Source organism: Sparus aurata, chromosome 21 (genome assembly GCF_900880675.1).
Source record: "Sparus aurata chromosome 21, fSpaAur1.1, whole genome shotgun sequence".
NCBI classification, from domain to species: Eukaryota; Metazoa; Chordata; class Actinopteri; order Spariformes; family Sparidae; genus Sparus; species Sparus aurata.
In genome coordinates this window covers 24,130,239-24,150,764 of record NC_044207.1, presented here as the reverse complement: position 1 = coordinate 24,150,764, position 20,526 = coordinate 24,130,239, and the positions used below count along the sequence as shown (strand labels likewise).

General features: G+C 40.2%; 2 protein-coding genes across 6 annotated transcripts; both read right to left on the bottom strand.

Moving 5' to 3' along the window:
- Positions 1 to 291: 291 nt before the first annotated feature.
- selenot1a (selenoprotein T, 1a) lies at positions 292 to 5,609 on the bottom strand. The gene is made up of 6 exons (XM_030403859.1): positions 5,394 to 5,609; positions 4,299 to 4,409; positions 2,260 to 2,386; positions 1,309 to 1,396; positions 938 to 1,101; positions 292 to 807 (listed from the first exon to the last, which is right to left on the bottom strand). Exons 1-5 carry the CDS (start codon positions 5,525 to 5,527, stop codon positions 980 to 982), a joined length of 582 nt encoding a protein of 193 aa, XP_030259719.1. The 5' UTR covers positions 5,528 to 5,609; the 3' UTR covers positions 292 to 807; positions 938 to 979.
- A 938-nt stretch (positions 5,610 to 6,547) lies between these two features.
- kif2c (kinesin family member 2C) lies at positions 6,548 to 13,812 on the bottom strand. Of its 5 annotated transcripts, none has more exons than XM_030401602.1 (23): positions 13,721 to 13,812; positions 13,434 to 13,520; positions 13,241 to 13,335; positions 12,993 to 13,094; positions 12,707 to 12,755; positions 12,578 to 12,622; positions 11,836 to 11,982; positions 11,291 to 11,404; positions 10,905 to 11,002; positions 10,036 to 10,131; positions 9,886 to 9,940; positions 9,602 to 9,764; positions 9,340 to 9,430; positions 9,170 to 9,233; positions 8,849 to 8,940; positions 8,592 to 8,734; positions 8,014 to 8,227; positions 7,809 to 7,919; positions 7,631 to 7,698; positions 7,435 to 7,513; positions 7,271 to 7,351; positions 7,072 to 7,165; positions 6,548 to 6,908 (listed from the first exon to the last, which is right to left on the bottom strand). In XM_030401602.1, exons 2-23 carry the CDS (start codon positions 13,492 to 13,494, stop codon positions 6,847 to 6,849), a joined length of 2,124 nt encoding a protein of 707 aa, XP_030257462.1. In that variant the 5' UTR covers positions 13,495 to 13,520; positions 13,721 to 13,812; the 3' UTR covers positions 6,548 to 6,846. The 5 variants fall into 5 exon arrangements, with proteins under 5 accessions (XP_030257462.1, XP_030257465.1, XP_030257463.1 ...); XM_030401605.1 differs by having other exon boundaries at positions 12,587 to 12,622; XM_030401603.1 differs by having other exon boundaries at positions 13,725 to 13,780.
- Positions 13,813 to 20,526: the final 6,714 nt, after the last annotated feature.

The window sequence follows — 20,526 nt, the reverse complement described above, 5'->3', positions numbered from 1 at the left end:
AGAGGGTGTATGGCAACTTCACCCTTTGTCTTGCATTGCACTCATGCTTAATCTGTTTAGTGTCTTCTAATCAAATCAGTGTAGATCCCCAACTCTAATAACATTAGGTTGAGCAGATGGTCCAAAGACGAGCACTCGGAAAGCACTTGTCTGCTTTCTGGGAAAAAGACAAACAAACAAAACAAAACCTACAAAAAGATTTCCTTTCACTAAACTGACTAAACCATGATTTATAAAAAAGGACCTGTTCCATCACATCAATCAGTAAACATCAACACCACAGCGTCACAGTTATATAGTTACAATAGGTTTTATTAATCTTCTTAACTTCCTCCATGTTATGTAAATATAAAAATTATTCAGAAATCATACCAAGACATAGTCGTTATCTCCACAACAGTGATGACAGATTTAAATGTTGCATTTTCTAAATTTCTAAGCTACTTATAGAACAATAAACTTAAAATTCTACATATGGCTCAGTGGTACAAATGACACAATTATTTACTCACATAGATCAGTTGTATGCAACAAGTTAAAGACTAGAAGTAATCAATGTTAAATCTCTTCATACGGGACCACTGATGTCACCTGGATGAGATCTGCAGTAGTTGGAATAGTACAAGAAAATGACAAAATGGCCGGCAATGTTGCCATGTATCCCACTCTGGCGTCGGGGGCGGGACGTCTCTAAGGGGCATGGTGAAGAGTGATGGGGGCATCCAGTCTGTGCTAGCAGTTTTCCTGCCTTCAGCGCAGACCTTCATAAACATCACTTCACAGCCCTGTGAGAAACCCACCTCAAACCTACACAGGAAGAGAGGAGGGGGTGGATCGCTTATAAATACATGAACATTTCCACAGATTACGAGATCTTCAAAAGACTGAATTTAAAAAAGGACAACAACAAAGGACTGTATACAACCACTATACTTACATGGAGTGGCTTTTAGCTCCAGCCAGGATGTGAGGGGTAGGGTTAGGAGTGGTGTGGTCTTGTGTTCATGTGAACGTTCATCTTCATCTCGTTGTCCAGGATTTGCACAAGCTGCTGCATGGAGGGCAGGTGACCGGACTCTAGTTTAGACCACACCGGCACATCTATGGAAAAACACAATACATTTTGATCCATCAACACAAAACTTATCAATATTCTAACATTACCAAGTAATGCTATGCAATGGTACTTCAGGTTCCGAAAAGTGTTACAAGTGTAGAAAAACTAATTACTGACAACATTTTAAAATCAATCTGAAGACAAATTAGTTGTTCAGTCAATAAAAGTCACACGGTAAATAACAAACTCACCATTTAATGTGATTTCAAAAGCTCCTGTAGACATTAACTGATTTTCGATCATATTGCTGAGGAAGAACACCATCATGCAGGCATATATCTGCAAGAAACAAGATAAACTTGAGGTGTAAAATCCTGCACCAAAAACATTTTCTAATGTTCTTTCTTTTTTTTTTTTTTGCTGACACTTTTGCACATTTTCTTCAACTGTGCTCACTCAGTTGATCAGAAGAGCCATGCACTGGAAACATGCGTATCTTCTAAAACACAGGGTGATTTACAGACCTCAATTTGCATTTCTAAGATAGCTGCCATTTATCAAAAGAGGTTCTCAGGTGACTTTGCTCCATTTGTTTCTTGTTGTCTGCTCAAAGTTGTGTTTATGTGACAGACACACCTCACACGCAGCTCTCCTTCATGGTTGATGAGATCAGGGTGCATCCAGTATACAATTACGTGGTTTTCTGTTAGTTATCTGTTTGTCTACCACAACCATACTTCACTTTATGAGCTAAGCTTTAGTTTTCTGTTAAAATACAAGGGCAGCCAAGGGCACGATTGTTTAATTTGCATACATTTGATGACAGCCGTCACTGGCCAGTCTCTCTCTCTCTCTCTCTCTCTCTCTCTCTCTCTCTCTCTCTCGCCTTTCGCATGTGAATAACCCTGGGGATAACACATCCACACAAAACAAGACTTAACAACACAGTCTAAAGACCCTGGATGAACTGCTAATGAAATCCCAAGGGTCTGAATACACACTGCCAGACTACAGCCCACTTAACTCCATTTCTATATTCAGTGTATGCTTCTGTGCGGTAAATGTGGGGATGCAAAACACATGCTCAGCTGCATCCTACCAACTTCCTGACCCCACCCTCTTACACACACATGAAAATGACAGTTTACACTCTCCCACAGGATCAGAGCTTTGATGACTCCCACTGTTCCAGTAAACCTTACCTTATTTCCTTGGCCCCACTCCCAGATGCCTGGGGCTTGCATACCTAAGAGGGCGAATGGGTCCTTGCCGATAATAATCACCCCAATCACCAGCAGTTTGAATATAGACAGGAAGGAAGCAAAGTGTCTGAGGGAATAAAAGAAAAGTGACTTTTAATACAATTCCTAGACAAGGCAACATAAAGCAAAAAGGTTTCCTAAAGACATCAAGTGATACTTTCTTATTGCTTCTTTTGTCCAACAAAACAGTCCAATACTCAAAGACTTTTGAAAGTCCTCATATTTATTTGGGGTGTAGAAAATAAGGTATCCTAATAAAACCCTGTGCCAAGACAGGAGGGTGTAGCTTCAATTTACACAAATTGAGCTTCATCGTGTAAAATAAATCAAAGGAAGTGCAAATTAACTGTGTAGCTTCGTCGCTTCCTAGCATAATAATACTTGGTGTACAAAACCTGTTGGCTCTGGTTTTACTACCTTTGAACTTCAAAATGTGTAACTGGTAGCACGCCAGACATCTCTCTTCTTACAGAGACAGACAGAAACAGTGACTTATGTCTTTGATGAAGCAAATCTCCAGTGTGTTTATTTAGAGTTCAACTGATTAGGACCTGGGGGTTTCAGTGACACCACACCTCTAACTACAACACCTGGGATTATATACTGCAAAAACCACTCCAACGGGGAGACTAGTTTGTGCCAGTGATGCTTAACAGACACTGACTTTAATACATCATTTAAAATGTCCACATATGTCAGAAATATTCCGTAAGTGGCCAGTATATTAGGTACACCTTTCTAAAAAGTAACCAAAGTTCTCACACCACATCAAATTCAATAACTTTTCAAGGCCCAGGCCCCCGGTTCCCTCAAATTCAAGGACCCAACACAGCAAAGCTCTGAGACACAGATTAAGGTAAATTATTGCTATATTACTGACAATCTTATTAAAAGAACAGGTTTTACAGAAGCTCACAGACCACAATTTAATAAAACCTTAAGAACTTAAGTTTCTAATATTGCATTAAATTTATAAATACATTTCAATGACCCATGTCTGTTTTCAAATATGCTCAAAGATTTACATTTCTCTCCACACATTTAAACTTTAAAGGATTTGGGACCCATGGGAACAGTGACTAATACAGTAAAATATAACCATTCAACTGTTTGGTCATTTTGAAGGATGTATTTTGGTGCTGCTGAATTGTGCTGAATCATACAGAAAGGTGTTTCTGACGTAAATACTAACCTCAATAGTATAAATATGGAGGACAGAATAATAGGGACAACTAAGAACATTCTGTGAGATGCTTATGCTGGATTAAGTTATTATAATTCACAATATTATCCTGATAATCATCATCATTGTGGGGGAAACAACAGGGAAGTCGAGCCTTCATCAAAGGTGGGAGCGTGAGGATTTTACAATGACTAGAAAGATGAAACAATTCAAAGGAAGTCAATATACAATGGGGCTTGGCATTACTGAAATACACAGCTTTTTCAAGTCACTTGTGAGGATATTCAAAATGATTGTGTTTCTACTGCAATCCATGATAAAAATCTTATATTGTCCCATCCCTACAATTGTCACCTCTAAAACTAAACTTTGTGATCTTCATGAAGGAAAGATGTATTGCAGAGCAGCTGTGTTAGACTGTGAGTTTGAGCTAGATGTAGCCAATAAACCGGCAATTGAGTGTGTGTCAGTTATAAACACCTCCCTTAAATGAACTACAATCAAAAGCGAAAAAATACTTCCTGGGGTCGCTCAGACAATGCAAGAGTGTAGGATGTGATTCTTCCTTATAATAACACACATTTATAACATGATGCACCTTTGACCTTAACTTAGTCATGTTTAGATCTGGTGGTTTTGTCTGTACAACTACCAAAGACATATCCACGGCCAGATAAGACTAAACTGCATGGGAATTCCATTTCTACAGTCAATTCGCAGCTAATCCAATTCAGCTTTAACAAATCTGGATATAATCCACTTGTAACAAAGCAGACAATCTCTCTCTCTCTCTTACCGATAGAGGGGTATGGGAAGATAGTTCTCCCCTTCAATGCGGATGTCTGGGTACCGCTGGTACAAGGCCTGCGTGTACTCCTCAAACACCCGCTTGTACCCTCAGGATATGCTGTGTGAAGACAAACACACCGTTAGAGAGACAAACACAGACAGAAGGCAGCCACATAGACTGACAATGAATTGAGCCTTGAGATCAAGCTCGTGTGAACTGCAGATAATTTTTCCTGTTCATGGAAAGTTTTGGTGGCAGTGTGAAATTCCTGTTAGCAGCATGTTTAACCTACTTTACATTCAACACTTTGTGCTCCAATGCTACATGCCTGTTTATGGCACATGCTGCTTGATTTATGTTCTTGTTTACTTTAGTTACAAGGTTGCACTGTATGTGACAATGTGATTAGCATAGCCCCCTGGTTACTGATCAACACGTTACCTTGTTATTGTTAATGATTTATAACTTATAGCTAACTTTACTATAAGCTAAGTTAGCTATAAGCGTGTTGTAACCAGTACATTTCAGTGAGATATGCCAACTTTCCAGCACGATTCAAAATGTTTAAATGGCATGAACTAATTCCAGGCAGACTGAACACCCTACAGGGATTTATCATAATCCCATTGTCCATCAGATAACGTTACAACGAACATGTTAATCCATAACACGAGGAAAGATAATTTAACAATAATGTTACTAACGTTAGCAATAAGACAACTCGATGTGATCTACATAACACAGAGAGACATAAGGAAATGATGTGTAAGACTGGTAGCTAACGTAGCTGGATTTGACGTTAGCTTGGTAACTCGCATGTTTGACAGCGGAAGCGGAGCCTTGTTTCAGTCGAGAAACGGGCAAACAAATCGGGAACCTCCACAACATGTTTTGACCAGCGGTTGAGTAATTTCGCTAAGAAGCAGCTAGCAAAACGTGAACGGTCCTCCTACAATGTGTTAACACGAACTACCCTCGTGTGAATAAGCGAGTCCCTTCCGAATGTCGGCCTGACGTTGTTGTTAGCCGGGGAGTTAAACGCTAGCTAGCTAGCTGGCTAGCTCGCAATGACTCGCCAGATTTTTCCTCTCGCCCGCTCACCAAATCTGAAACTTGAGAAGAGGTCCCGTAGCGAACTGCATCTTCATCTTCTTCACGCCGCTGCTGTCACCGGCCGTGGCGCAGCACAGCGAGAAAACCCCCAAGACTAGGAGCGAAAAACGCAACCACTTCATCGCGATCCGCGTTCCGGGGTCTGTTTCCTCACTCGGTCAGACGGAGAGGTGTGTTAATCACGACGGTTGGTTACTGGTTGGTTCCTCCTCTTCCTCTCGCTCTCATCTTGGATTCCACACACAGCCTGCGCCGACCCCCAGCGCCGCCTGCTGGTGTGGCGGTTCATGTGCACTACACCGTCTACAGCATTGTTTAGTGAGCATTTTTAGACAGGACACTGTGTTTACAATTTTAATGAGGTAATAAACAATGTAGGGCACGATACTTTCAAAAGGAAATATATTACGTATTTTTAGTTACCTTCATTTTTTTCAAAGTAATATATTACGTTAAATTATTGTTGTCTGTGTAGAGTCATACATTACTTATTATTACACTACTTTTAGTTACTTAAAAAAAATCTATATAGAACAATTAAATAGCCCAGATCTTTTTTTTTTTTAATAAACAAATGACATTGGACACCTTCTGTAATCTAGCCCCTTTGATAATGACACACATCAATTATTTGAAAGCGCTTATTCTTTCCAGGGTGGCAGGGAGGGGGGCTGGCAACGATCCCAACTGATATTAACGATGTCTGACAAGCCTGGACATATCAGGACTCACAATCACACTTTCAGAAAATTTAGGGTAGGTGGACACTGAAATGGAAAAAAAAAAAACACACACAAAAAAAACAAGCTTAGTCTATCTTCCATGAAGTTAATTCCTCTCAAATGCTTGTGAGCTGGATTCGTCTGCATAAATTATTGAAACTCATTTGTAATCAGTGCGCCTACTTCAACCTGCTGTGAAGCCAGAGGATCATATATTTTTAGTTGTGGTTTAGGTGCAAATCCATAAACTACATTCAAAGTTTATATTAATACAGTCTGACCAAACAGTGATCACTTGTGGATTTATTCGAGTCTAAAAAGTAAATACAGTGCATCCCTTAAAACACTTTACGGCACACATTCTCTTGTATGTCTTGTCAAATGTCTGATAAAAGAAATGCCACTCAAAAGAGCCAAATGTGTTTTTGAATAAAAGCAAAATACACTTTATTATTTTTGACAGAATTTCTGCTGCTGCTCTCAAAGTAGCATCCAACTTTATTCATGGTTAAACATCTACAGCGAAAAGTGCCGCATCGAACAATATACACCGCGAGACCCCAAAGTGGTTTCTTACAAGACTTGCAATATTTTCAATCAGATAGTGTCTAAAGGCATGTTCTTTATTTAAGTCCATAATACAATAAAATCAAAAGAGAACTGCTTTAAAAGGTTTTGTAAAAACAAAAAAGCTGTGTGAGCGGGTTTGTGGGTTCGTCTTAATGTTTCATCATCGCCAGACTCTCCTGGTCCACAGCAGACTGCAAAGCCAACACCATGTCTGTGGATGACAGATAAGACTTAATGAACAATGGTAAAGCACTCAACACCAAGATGTTGGTGTTTTATGTAATGTTGTTGGTGTTTTGCGTATTCAACATTTCATTTAGACTGGAATATTTTGCTAAACTAATGGAAAACCAAGATCAAGCTTTGGTTTGTACCCAGTATCTTCCGGGAATGATCCACCAGGTCGGGAAGTTCCTCCTTGATGTTATAAGAGGTTTGCTCCATCGCCTTGACAAAGTCATTTACCCTCTGAGAGACAAAAGGGATTAATGTTTCAGGACAAGAGCCGAGGAAAATAAACATGACATTATTACTTGTATGTTGTAAAGAAGAGAAGACGTCCTCCAACTCTACCTTCAGCTCCACATAGACTTTCTCCTCCAACTCTGTCACTTGAGATATGGCATCATACACACTGGCGTCCACAACAGATTCCTATAACACACAGTAAACAGCAAAAGTTAAGCCAACTATAAATACACTAAAACAACATAAACTATGATTTTAATCAATCTCACCTCCTCTGTGGAGCTGTCCAAAGGCTCTTGTACCTTGGCTGCTCCACTGGACGTAGAATTGCCGTTCAATTCCTTCACTCTGTCAAAGAGCGGAGGAACATTTTTCAAGTTTTAAGTTTCTTTACAAGCACTTTTTAAAATCACAAAAAATATCCAGGAGTACAATCAAGTTAAACTTCATTAGCGAAATTTGTACCTGTCAGCATAACGTAGTGTGTTCATTGTGTATTCACATGAAGTCATGCCTGGAGAGACCATGGCAATCTGTGGAAGGAGACGAGGACACAGACTCACACCACTGTTTGTGTGCTTGATTGGTGCACATCTGCCTTTTGAGGAAATCAGACCATAAAACACCAAAAGCCCAAACATACCATGCAGGTCCTAGACTTCTCTCCAATGAAGGAATCTCTGAGGACCTTGGTCAAAGTGCTCATCCTGAAAGGAATGTGATCACTGTTCTTTCCCAGTGAACGAATGCACTCCTACAGGACACAAGAATGAACAAACAGCTATGTAAGGTATGAATTTTAAACATTCTTTTAGGTTCTGTTCTCATTCAACTCCACTGCAGTCTACCTTGAGAGCCAGCAGGCTGCGGTTGATCTCTGCAGTCTCAACCAAAGTGCTGCGGTCGTTGCTGCTGACGTCTGTGCCGCGCTCGTTTCCAGCCAAATCGACCAATGAAAATTTGCCGTGCAGCGTAGAGCTGCGTTCGTTGCGCCGTAGGACAATCTGGAGGATGGCATGAGAGCGGGAGGAATTGGCATTTGCAGAAGTCTGGCCGGACGTTCTAGATTGACAGGAGGAGAGAAGAAACAGAAAAGCAGAGATCAGAGTTTTAAGTAGTTATTCTTTTTTTACTTTTATTTTATTGAACCAGAAGTTACACTTGAATTATTGATGTGAAACCATAAACATATTTTGTAAAATGTGTTGCTCTGATGTTCTAAAAGAAAACATTCAAATAATGATCCAAATTAAGCACAATCTAATCCATAGGGTTAACCATATTCCATGAATAGCATTGCGCACATTTAATATGTTTAACCTGTTATTTCTGGTGCCGACTAGCGAGGGTAAACACTTCATATTATATGTACCATGAGACTGAAATCTGATTTGATGACTAATTTTTACACTTAACACACGAGTACCTGCATGCACTGCCCATCTGTATCATCTTGATGACCTCCTCTGCTGTGGACACGTAGACTTCCTCCAGGCCCACCACCTGAACCTGCTGTCTGTCATCTTCCAGAACCCGGAGCTTGGCCTTCTTGTTCAGCAGGTCGTACACCTAAAATCCCCCAAAAAGTTCCACTTTAAGGTAACATTTGAAAACGCTGACATTTCAGGGAAATATTCTCAGTGAATGTGTTGATGGAGACGGGAGGAGAGGTTTTTATCTCACTTTTCCATTGTAAATCTCAAAGAAGCTGACGTAGGCAGAGAGATCCATGTTAGCATATCTCCTGTGGTTGATGTAGGTGAAAACATCCTGAGCTGGAGAAGGAACGACTCATGTTAAAAGGCCAACTGAATGGTTCTGGTAGTTGAAAGGGTAAAGCAGCAAAGATGCAATAGGACTCTTCCTGAGTTAAGTAAAAACTAATACAAATAATGCAGATCGATTAAGCTCACTAACAGGAATCACCCAATGTAAAAACCCTGTTTAACTACTTCCTTCCATATGAGATGCATAGAGAGCCACTGGGAATGCTTTCCGTCCTACCTGCCAAGGCATAGATTCCTTTAGCGCTGTTCTGCTGCCTCCCTGCAAAATCACCTCCCATCGTCTAGTGAGAAAACGTACCAAACAAGCAAAAAAATGAATGAATTCCAATTATGGAAAATCCTGCTTCAAGACACGTCAAGCCCGTAAAGCAAGCAGAGCCTTCTTACATGAGTCTTCCCACTTCCCGTCTGGCCATAGGCGAAACATGTTGCCATTGCACCGTCAAAAATGGACTGCACCAAAGGTTTGGCTGTGAACCTAAAGAAGAAGGAAAAAAATAGCACCCGTCGTAAATTTAACAGCATATATGACAAATACAAAAATTCTGAAAAAACTGACGGCTTATAAAACACCCAGTCTCATCTAGAAAACCTTCCATCAAATCCACTTTTCGTTTCACCAACTAAGAAGGATGAATGAGGCCATTACTTGTAGACCAGGTCGTTTGTGGAGGTCTCATCAAAGGCGTAATCAAAGCGGAAGACTTGGTTGTCCAGGTACTTGGTGAGGTCCACCTTCTGCTTTGGCTCATGAACCAGCAGGGCACCGTTTCCAGGTATAGACACCACATCTATCTCCTTTTTAGTGATCTCTGGAAAACACAAGAAAGTCAAAGTCAGCCTACGATGGCAATCATCTCTTACAGTGTCATTCATTTATTTTATGATCAGAAGATACTGCACACAGGATGTGAGATGTCACTCCTGGTATACCTTTGTTGTTAAGGGGCCGCTTGCGAACACACACACAAATTCTTCGAGCTTCAATCTATAAAAACACAAGACGTGCTGTAAGAATGCGCTGTAATGGCACAGCAGCATACAGCTTCATACAAGGCACACTGTCCTAAGTACAAAACTCACGTGGTCAGTAGTTGATAAGGGGGTTACTTCCAAGGTCTCTCTGAAGTCTTGGATCATGTCGTAGAACTTCTGGTTTGGTCGAGAAGGTTCTCCAAACTTAAAGGAAACCGAAAGGAATGTAAATTAAATTCTCTTGTTCAAAAAAAAAAAAGGTCCAACCAAGTCAAACGTTTCGATTAAAAAAATAAATACAACCCCCGGCCTATGCTGGGTCATTAACACAGGGTTCGTCCAGCACCTTATTGCTGGGGTAAAATAAGTATCTAAAGGAGTATATATACACACACTTATAATTTTTTTCTTCACTTTTTAATCACAATTATGTAAATTGTATTATGCTGTAAATATCTAAAATTATATTTCATGATAGCAAAAACTTCAGAAATTAATTATCAAGTCTGATCCCAATTTTGTGAAAGACACAGAATTATAATGTCAAGCACTTTCAAGCACTTAAACAAAAATCCAAGCACTTTTCAGACCTTGAAAACACAACATTGAAATTCAAGCACTTTCAAGGATTTCAAGCACCCGTTAACAATTCCAAGAAGTATTGTATCCTGAGATGGTCCAAATGCATTCATGTGAGACAAATTAAAAAGGAAATGTAACTTTTTGATACATAATAGGAATGTTTTCCTTTGTATATTGGACATTCTATACAAGGTAAGCTCATATATAACCCACGTTCAGTTTTATTTTGATGCGTTTGTGTGAGTTGTGTACATCTTTATATAGATTTTCATGTTAACTGTTCTATAAATACATAGAACCTCAAAGTAACTGCTTGTAAGGGAAACTTTCAACCTCTGATACAATTATACGTCTGAAAAAGCCATTAATGGCAGAATGAGCAAAAGAAATCTCACCTTCCCCCTCTTGTTCTGCATGTCTGGGGGCTTTCCAACACATGACACCCTTTTGTTGGTTTTGTTTAGCTCTTGGGGAGCCACAGACTTTCTTCTGCCTAAAGTGCATACAGATAATATATACTTTGATTTGTTTGTCAGCAGATAAAAATCCAGTAACATTAAATAGCACCTCATCTTCATTGCGATATCCAACGAATTCAAACCACAAAACGAGTATGTGCTCATAGTATATCATGGAGGTGATACGAACCACACGTGCACACTCAACAACTCTGTTTGGTGCTAAATAAGACCAAAGAAAAGGACTTGAGAAGGACTTTCTGTAGAAATAGGAAATCGGTGCATACACATGATATCACGTCAGTCTGAAATATCTTACTGACCCCTTGCAGGCGGTGGAGGCATTTTCTCAGGTGCATCGTTTTCCTTCACTGCCTCACGCAGAAGCGCCAGTGATGATTTGGTTTCGTTCTTTCTACGCTGCTGACTTGGAAGCACTGGATGAGGCAGGAGAACAGACTCAGGTTTATAAAGATGACAACTATTTAAAAATGACAGAACAAAGAAAGCCAACTGTTCAAGTAAAATACCTGAAAGTTGACTTTAATGCATGCACTGCGTTTCATATGTTGTGATCCTTTTACCAATGTAAGTGTGCAAAACATCCACATGTTTAAATTATTATTATTATATATAGTTTTTTCCCTTTTCCGAAGACTGTTTACATGCACACAAATATCCCGCTATATTCCAAATACGACACCACTGCAAGATTGATATGGGTCATGTACGCAGCATATTTTGTTTGGAGATTAAGAATTAGGCCTAATTTAACATTAAAGTAACATTTTCCGGTTAAGACATTTGCCAGTTTACTGCAGGCTCTGTGCATTGCATAGTTTTATATATATACACACACACTACCAACCAGAGTTTGTGAGGATTGAAGAAGAAGAAGGGAGATCAGGGCGGATCGTCTCGGGGCTTGCCCCAGGAGGCTGAGAGGTCTGGACCGGCACTGGAACAGGGGCCGGGGCCTGGAACAAACAGGTCTGCCTGGCCTGAGACCGGCTGACTGAAAGTCAGACAAATCAAAGTCAGACAGCTGCAGTAAGAGTATCAGTGTGAAATATTGCTACCACCATTTCTGTTGTGGTTGAATGTAATGCAAAGCCTGTTATAAATCAAAAGTGATCACAGTGGCAAGTGTGCCAGACAGTGAGCTGTCAGACACCCGGAGTGACAGAGAAGTGAGCCATGACAGATCAAACTAGATACAGAAGAGCTCAAATGCACCAGGTGATTAAATATTTGATTATATATTTGAAAATGTTACTGACAGAATAATAATGCTACTATTAGTCAAATTCTTGAAAAGAGAAAAGCAGTGCACTGCATTGTCACTGTTCGTTCCACAGCACTCCTTTTTTCTCCACTTATTTCCTCCCGGGTTTAGAGCTGATGGACAAAATCAGATAATGCTGCGTGCCCAGAATAAGCCAAAGTATTCCATATGCAGATGATTAATTATGCGTAATCAGCAGCCAGTGGTTAGAATTCAGCTCTCTGAGGGGTGTGAGTTTTATTAACTTACACCATCCAATCACCAAAAGGACTGATTTAAAAAAAAATTGCAAATAATTTATTTAGGAGAGGAGAAGCATGCGTGCCTTTCCGACCTGAATCTTCAGCATTGGTGATTGCTGGAGCAGATGCTTTTGGAAGGAAAATGAGCCGTTAGGAGACCAAGTACAAGACATGGCAACGTATAAAGGAAATAGTACAATATGTTGACATACAAGGGGCAGGGGCAGGAATCCTGGATGAGCGCAGCCTACCCTCATACTTCTACAGAAGAGACAAAAAGAGAAGAACACAATTGTCATGTACCTTTTACGTTCTTCAGTTGTTTATTGAGAAAGTGGGACAATTTTTATGTTGCAGGACAGACAGAAAAAGGAAGCAGCTCATTAACGATTATATAAATGAAATTGTGGTAATGTTCAAATTCTCAGAAATAGGGTCCAACCTTGTGACACTGACAAGAAGCAGCTTCAGTAACTTTGTTATGTGGACAACACTTACCTTGTCTGGGGCAGGAAGGGGTGGATCAGCAGCTTTGCTGGTGGCAGAGTTTATATGGTCCAATAGCTGTGGATTGAGTATACATAACTCGCTCAACTCAACCTAAAATAAATCAGCCAAGAGGAGGAATAAAGTCAATTTAACTTAAATTAGAGGTCAGCTCACAAATGCATGAAGTTTATAATAATGGACGTTTAAGAGATGGCAGGATGGGTCATATAATCGCTAAAATAACATGACTGACTTGCCTCTTTTCCTCGGCAGATGTTCCTCTCATTCCACTCCACCATAACCGTGGACTTGTCGCCATCCACGGATTTCACCGTCGCCGGGTGCACTCGACCTGGTTATCATATAAACAAACGGCGAGTCAACGCCAGGCTTTGCTAACGTAGCCGAAACAGTGTTATTTGGAAAAGGGGGAGAACAATGTGAGCTCACCATCACTTCGACTGATTTGTACAGAGAGTCCAACAAGAAGTCTGGTCAGGTTGCCCTCCATTTTTAACCTCCCCAGTAAGTGTGCTACTGTGGAGAAATCAGAATTTCAGGTAACGCTAGCCTGTTGATAACAAGCTAACTCCCGCTATCTGTCTACTACACAGCTATAAAAATCCACACTCCTTTCCTCGATAATTTAACTTATATATAATCGAGCTGTAATAACACAATTCTTCTATATTTGTTTGTTTATCTTTTCTAACCGACAACGACAGAATCAAACTTACCTACGTGCCAAACTTAACGCCGCCCAAGATTTGAACTTCTTCTTCGTCTCTGACTTTTAACAGCAGTTCACTTCCGGTGCGTCTCACCGCTGCCACCTCCCGGAGGTGGTTAACTCCTGCAGTGTCCAAGCTGTCAGCTGGTTGTCAGACTCTTCCTGATGTTCATTCATAAATATATACTTTTTTCACTGGGAAGGTTTTTATACATATATTCGTAGATACTTTTAGACTAGACCATTCTATTTATGTACTTATTTTATTTTTTGTTAATGTATTTTTTTAGTTTTTAGTTTTTAGTTTGCTTACCATGTGGCAAAACATTTTCAAAGATTATAAATAAAAGACGTGCATTTGTGCCTTGTTTGTACTTGTAATGTAAAATGTAAAAATGAATAGTAATAATGATAATAACAACAACAACAACAACAACAACAATAATAATAATAATAATAATAATAATAATAATAATAATGATAATTGTGATTAATTAATAATAATTGTGAAATTAATATTTGAGAAGAAGAAGAACACGAAATTAAAGAAAAGTAAATAAAACGTTTTAAATGGCGCTTTTGCTGTTTAATGTGAACGTGATTGGTTCTCGTCCTTCCTCTGTGGCTTTATAGGTGAAATCCAAATTAGTGTTATGCTGCCACCACCTGGTTCTGTTAGGGATGGCCATTGTAATGACAGCCAGCAGCAAAAAAATAAAAAAAAATTAAAAAACGAAAGAAAGAAAGAAAGAAAGAACGAGGAAAATACACTATTTAGAGATAGTAGGCTACTATCATATCAAGTAAATACATTTCCTGCAACATGATAATATGTCATGGTGCTGATATCTTTGATTACAAACCATCTGTAATTTCCTCACAGTACTTAAATGCAGGATCAACAGCCATGGAATACTTAGGACAGTATATAGTATTATGTTTACATACATTAGAGTTTAAGTTTGTATAAATAAGTCTATAATAGACATAATTTTCTGAAAATAATGCCTGTAAACTGAAGTCCTCACTCTTAATTGTATCTGACATTATGTAATATGTTGATTAATATTGTTCATATAGGCAACTTAAACAACACATATATATATGAATAAGTGCCCTTGAGGGCAGTTTTCACAGTGCTAATAATAACACTGTTTGTGAAGGTGTTGTTTGCCCCCTCCCCTCGTAAACAGCAAGCCTTGAGTGGGTGTGTCAACCATGGATGTAGCAGGAATGGAAATAGGCTTACTATCATTTTTCATAGGACTCTGATTAAATGACAGGGCAGTACAGTAGAAAGTCACTGAAGCTTCATTATGATTACTCAGCTACCTGGAGTCAAGATACTAGACTATACTGCTTCTTCCAGTACTCAGTCACTAACTGATGATGTTGCAGATAGTTAAAATACATCAGCTGGATTCCTTCTTGTGGGTTTTCAAATGAGTCAGACTAACTGGCTGGAGATTTTGACTTTTTGTCCTGGTTCTGTCAGTCCAGTGGGAAAAGCTGGCACGCAGAAAAGAGGTGAAAGTTGACAAGTGAAAAGCCTTCAAGTTACTCTGTGGTTTCTGTTCTGTATCAAACTGATGAAGAAGGAAAGTTTCCTGAAACACTGTCAAATCATACTTTGACAGTATAAAGTTTGCCAGAGGCAGCTCCCTGCAAGCGCTGTGTGACTCCTCTAACTGCGCCGCTGCTTCAGTTATAAGTGCTTGATAACAGTTAAAGAAAGTATTTTATATAAAGAAAATATCACTGCTGACTGCCATTTAGAGCTGCAGCGATCAACTGAGTAATTGATTCGTTGTAAACTATTAAAATGATCAACAATTATTTTGATAACTGATAAGTCGGTTTGATTTCTTCTCGGTTTGCTTCTTAAATGTTTCTTTATCCTCGACAGTAAACTGAATATCTTTGTGTCGTGGACAAAACAAGACGTATGAGAATGTCGCCTTGAGCTCTGGGAAACACTGACCATCATTTCATAGACGACATATTGATAATCTACAGATTAATCAACAATGGTAAAAATCATTTGTCGCACACGTTTAGGGATGGCTGGTATTTTCTATGTCGGGTACGTATACCAAGGTAATATATCCATCTGTTTTTGAATATCCCTGATTGTAGGTCGCAGAGAGCCAAATCGGTTGGCAGCTCGATAACAAAGCCACACTGCAGTGAATCAATGACTTGATTACTTCCACAGTAACTGCTAACTAAAGCGCTGTTTCCTCATCAAATTCCGTTAAACCCTGATCCGTTTAGCCTACTGCATTTCATCCATGTGACCGCAGGAATCCTGTGTTTGTCCACATGCCCCCTCTTTCCCCCGCACCCATTGCAAACCAGGCACAACAGCTCAGTCCCCCGTGACATCAACAGTCAGGGACAGCTGGAGAATGACCCATAATGCAGTTCAGCCTTGCCTTCAGCGTGGGAGGCTTCCCCCCAGCCCCCCAAGCCTCCCTTCTCCTCTGTGCCCACACCCTCTCAGCCTCCAAACCTCCTAACTATACACAAGCTGGACTTATGTATACACATTCCCCGCAAGCGAACGCTGACACATGACAAATCAAAGGTCTAATAAACAGCTTGTGCTGAACAATTTTCCCCCCCACCGCCAAAGGATGAAAAATAAACAAATCCCTGTCGGTTTGGCCCGGCCAGGCCATTTGGTAGGTCTGTCTGTCGGTGACTGGGTGGCCCAGAGCTGCTCGGTGTGAGGCCTGGGATGGAGCCACAACTGTTTCCTGTGAGCAGCCCAACCCCCAGAACCTCTCCACAACTGGCTTAGTGGGTGGTATTCCCCTCCTCCTTCTCTTCCTCACATCCCCCGAACTCCTACACCCTCCTCTCCTCTCGTCCTCAAACCCTCCTCTCCCCGTCAATGCTCTCCGCTCCGAGCGCTCCTCCCCCCTTTTCCTCCCTTCCAGTCGGTCGGTCTATCCATTCTCACAGGCTAAACACTTCCTCAGTGGCCTTGAGTGGATGGAGTAGGCTAAACAAGCTTTTAAACTTCTGTCTGCTGCTTTTTAAAAAATTGGTTTATCGTCTGTGTCTATACTTGGTCCTGTCCATGTGTGTTTTCCTACATATTAATTATCTAAAATGACGCCGTGTGGGCGCTTGAGCTCAGTAGACCTCATTATTACCCCTCAGCTATTAGATACTTTTATGAGGGAGTGATTTGTGCCTGAATACATCTGCAGAAGACGTTTGCTCAATGGGCAATATGTAGATATTACATCTTTATTGTGATTTGAGACTATGTACCATCTTGTCGTGATATGGCAGTAGTAAAGGCTGCCTGCACTTGCCTTTACCCACTCATAATATCTACAGTACTGATGATTATTAATCAAAAATCTCATTGTGTTGATATTTAGGTGCCTCCGTGTTCGAGAAAACTCTGGTGCCCCTTTAATTTTTTTCGCCCCGGACCCTAAAAACATCCCGAGTTCGCCACTTTTGGCCGGTAATAGTTTCACTGTGTGTGTCATCGTGGCAAAATGTGGTCTTGGGGACACTTTTTGTACCAGGAGCTAACACAGGAACTGTAATAGTAGCCTTGAAGATACAGTCATGAAACTTTAAAGGTGTGTGGTTGAGATCCAAATGAAAGCTGTTTGGTCTGACCCATGAGTAATGTTATAATTACTAATGTTATAATTACAAGGTTACAGAATGACAAGGTTCATTTATTTGTCATTTTGTAAAGTGGTCCCAACATGTATGAAGTACTTTGAGGTGATTTCAACATATTGTGATATATATTGTGTATCACCAGTGTTCTAAAAAGTACCCATAAGTCATATTTGAGTAAAAGCAAAGATATCGTGTTGAAATATTAAAGAGTGAAAGACAGCTATATGAGTAGTACTTGAGTAAATGTCTTAAAGTAACTGATACGAAATGTACTTTCATATTTCGGGAAATAAAAGTAAAAGTATATATATATCTTCTATATTAAATGTATGTATATACTGTATATTCTGACTCGACCGATTACTGGATTCAAAATTCAAAATTTTTCAGATTATCAGAGATTTTCATGCGATTGCTGATAAAATACATTAATTAGAATATTTCTATCCTGCAAAGTAACGCGTAACTAAAGTTATCAAAGAAATGTAGTTGAGTAAAAGTACAACATTTGTCTCCAAAATGTAGCGGAGGCGAAATGGAAATGGAAAATGCTCAATTCAAGTGCAAGTACCTCAAAATACTTCAACACAGTTCTCAGTAAATGTACTCACTTACATTCCATCATCAGTGTCACATATCTTCCCCATTATTTCCCCTTTCTCATATTTCTCTGACATTATATCACATGGAATCTGGGAGTGAAACTGTAATTAGAGACCGCAAAGAGGGAGATTAATCATCAGCGGATGTTTCTGACTGTATATAATGAATCACGTTACTTTATTGGTTGGAGTTTGTCGTTAAAGTGTTTCCACGTGTCCGTCTATCTGAGCGTTCCGGTGGTCTGTGTCTCATCGCGAGGGCTTTTGTTTTGCTAAGATTTGCGTTCGTTCGTGTACAGAGGAGTTTGTTATCTTACTCGGCCTCTCATACATTAGTCTTATCCTTTTTTCATTTGATCTATATGGACCAGATGAGAATATACTGCCTGAGCCTCCCTCTCTGACCGAACCCTGTTACACACTCCATTTTGCTCGTGCTGATAAGGATTCAATATTTCACAGGAATACGCTTAAGCGAGGTAGAAGCTCTCTTTAAGAAGGCAGTCTCCTCACTCACCACAGCACTGTGCTGTGTGGAGACTGCAGTCATGGAAAAGCAGCAGCACAACTGGAGGGTTTGGTCGTGCTGGTGGTTGATTTGAGGAAGAAGGGGTCTTGTATCTGTTGGCCCTGAGTCTGTTTAACTGCTCCCCCCTGCTTTTTTTTTTTCCAGCCGTCCAAAAGCATATTTTCTCAGTGTAAAGAAAATTGGCAGAGACCGTGAGCTCTGTTCCCCCTATACAGACTAAATAAACACACATGCATACAGTACGTGAGCTGAACACACTTAACAAAACCACCCAGGAAGGACGACCGACGCGTAGGGGAGCAAAGAAGAAGAAAAGAAGAGTATTGCTCTACTGGTTGTCCTGCCCTCCTGTCTCTTTATTTAGTCAGAGTAAATAAATACATTACGTAATTCTATGACAAACATATATTAGCATGTTGCATTTGGGCAAGATTCAGACATTTTGGCTCAGGGAGAAAAACCTTGATTGCAGAGTAAACTTGATTTTTGACAGCCACGTCTCACGGTGAAGCCAAAATACAGACTCATAAGGTTATGGGAAGACTCTAAGAACACAAATAATTTAGTGAACCAACTGTTTCCATAAAATTACCCCCCTTTTTTAAAAAAAAAGCCTTTTCATCTTTTTTTAAAGGAATCTCACATCTCTGTCACATAAAGATGCCTGTTGCATTATCCAACATGGCCAGCAGAGAGCAACATAGCTACAAACAGAGAGAACAAAACTCTGGACTCGGCAAAAAAAAAACTGCACTAACAAGACGTGAGAGCCAGTAATAGAAAATAAGAGTGCTTTTCTATAGTGTCAACCAATTGATGGTCTGGTGTGATTTATTGCTTCATAACTGAGCTTAGTGTGCGTCCAACAACGCAGCTACAGCAGGGATTAAAAAAAAAAAAAAAAAAGGTCTCCAGCCAAGGAGCCAAACTGTGCAAATAGAGAGCGAGTCTGGAACATTCACTCATTAAAGCATATTAGTATTCTTGGCATGTGGGGATCCTCTGAAACATGCCAGTGACCCATTTTGGTTCCCGGCCCATCATTTAAGAAAAAGCTGCCATATAGGCCGCTCTTCAAATACATCATTTCAAGCGGTGAAATAGTTCAGTGGGCAGTTTATTCACCTCTGAGCTCTGACAGCCACGCACACCTGAGCCTGTGCCAAACGGCCACCTAAGTTTGCCCAGCTGGCAAGTGTTATTTGTTTCCTGTAATTTTGTTTATTTATTTGTTCTTTGCAGTTAAGAGTGGTCGTGGAGGGAGGGGGGGGGGGCACACACAGCTGCAGTTAAGTTACGCCAAGGGAATGGCTTGGTCACTTCTCCAGGACTCTAACACAAGTCTGCTGATAGCAATCCATCGAAAAAACGGTTTCATACCAAAATGTGGAGGATTTTGAAGATTTGATAGAATTATTTGAGTCCACAAAAGGAACGGATACAAAACAGTTTACTAAGGAAGAAGGAAGCGCTGCATGGCTCAGATGGCTGACCCAACAGGTGATCTTCAGGCATCTGAGAGTAAAGACAATAAAGCTCCTCCTGAGTGTTAAGTGGTGCAGAACCAAAAAACAAGGAAGCCTATCTTCAGATGAAATAACATCATCAATTTATTCGTCGGGCACGTCTGCAATTGACAGGAGAAACGTGTGTCGTCTCTAGGTTTTCATCAGTGTCTGAACAAATACATAGTCACAATTATAAGCCAGCCATAGGTGGCGTTAAACCCTATACATGTTGCTTTACAGCAATAGTAAGGCCCCAAAACACGCTTACATGCCAAAAAAGTGTAATTCTGCAATAGCACATAGTAACAGTAAGTGATTTACATTAAGTGGAAATATATCAAATCCTGAAAAATGCATATCAGATCAATAATCTGTGAGGCTTGATGCACCTCAGCTCCATCCACCTCATCTCTGCTTTGGAGACCACTACCCTCTGCTGTTTACTGGTGACTATCTATACATTACAAATCAGTTACATGAGATGCCAGTGGGCTGGTTACCACGCTCAGCAGCACAGTGC

Excerpts from the sequence above, each read along its gene's own strand:
- kif2c (XM_030401602.1), bottom strand. The coding sequence starts at position 13,494 with ATGGAGGGCAACCTGACCAGACTTCTTGTTGGACTCTCTGTACAAATC. Across the intron at positions 8,941-9,169 it reads AGGAATCTATGCCTTGGCAG|CTCAGGATGTTTTCACCTAC; the intron begins GTAGGACGGAAA and ends TTCCTTCTCCAG. Across the intron at positions 7,699-7,808 it reads AGAAGTCTAGGACCTGCATG|ATTGCCATGGTCTCTCCAGG; the intron begins GTATGTTTGGGC and ends CTCCTTCCACAG.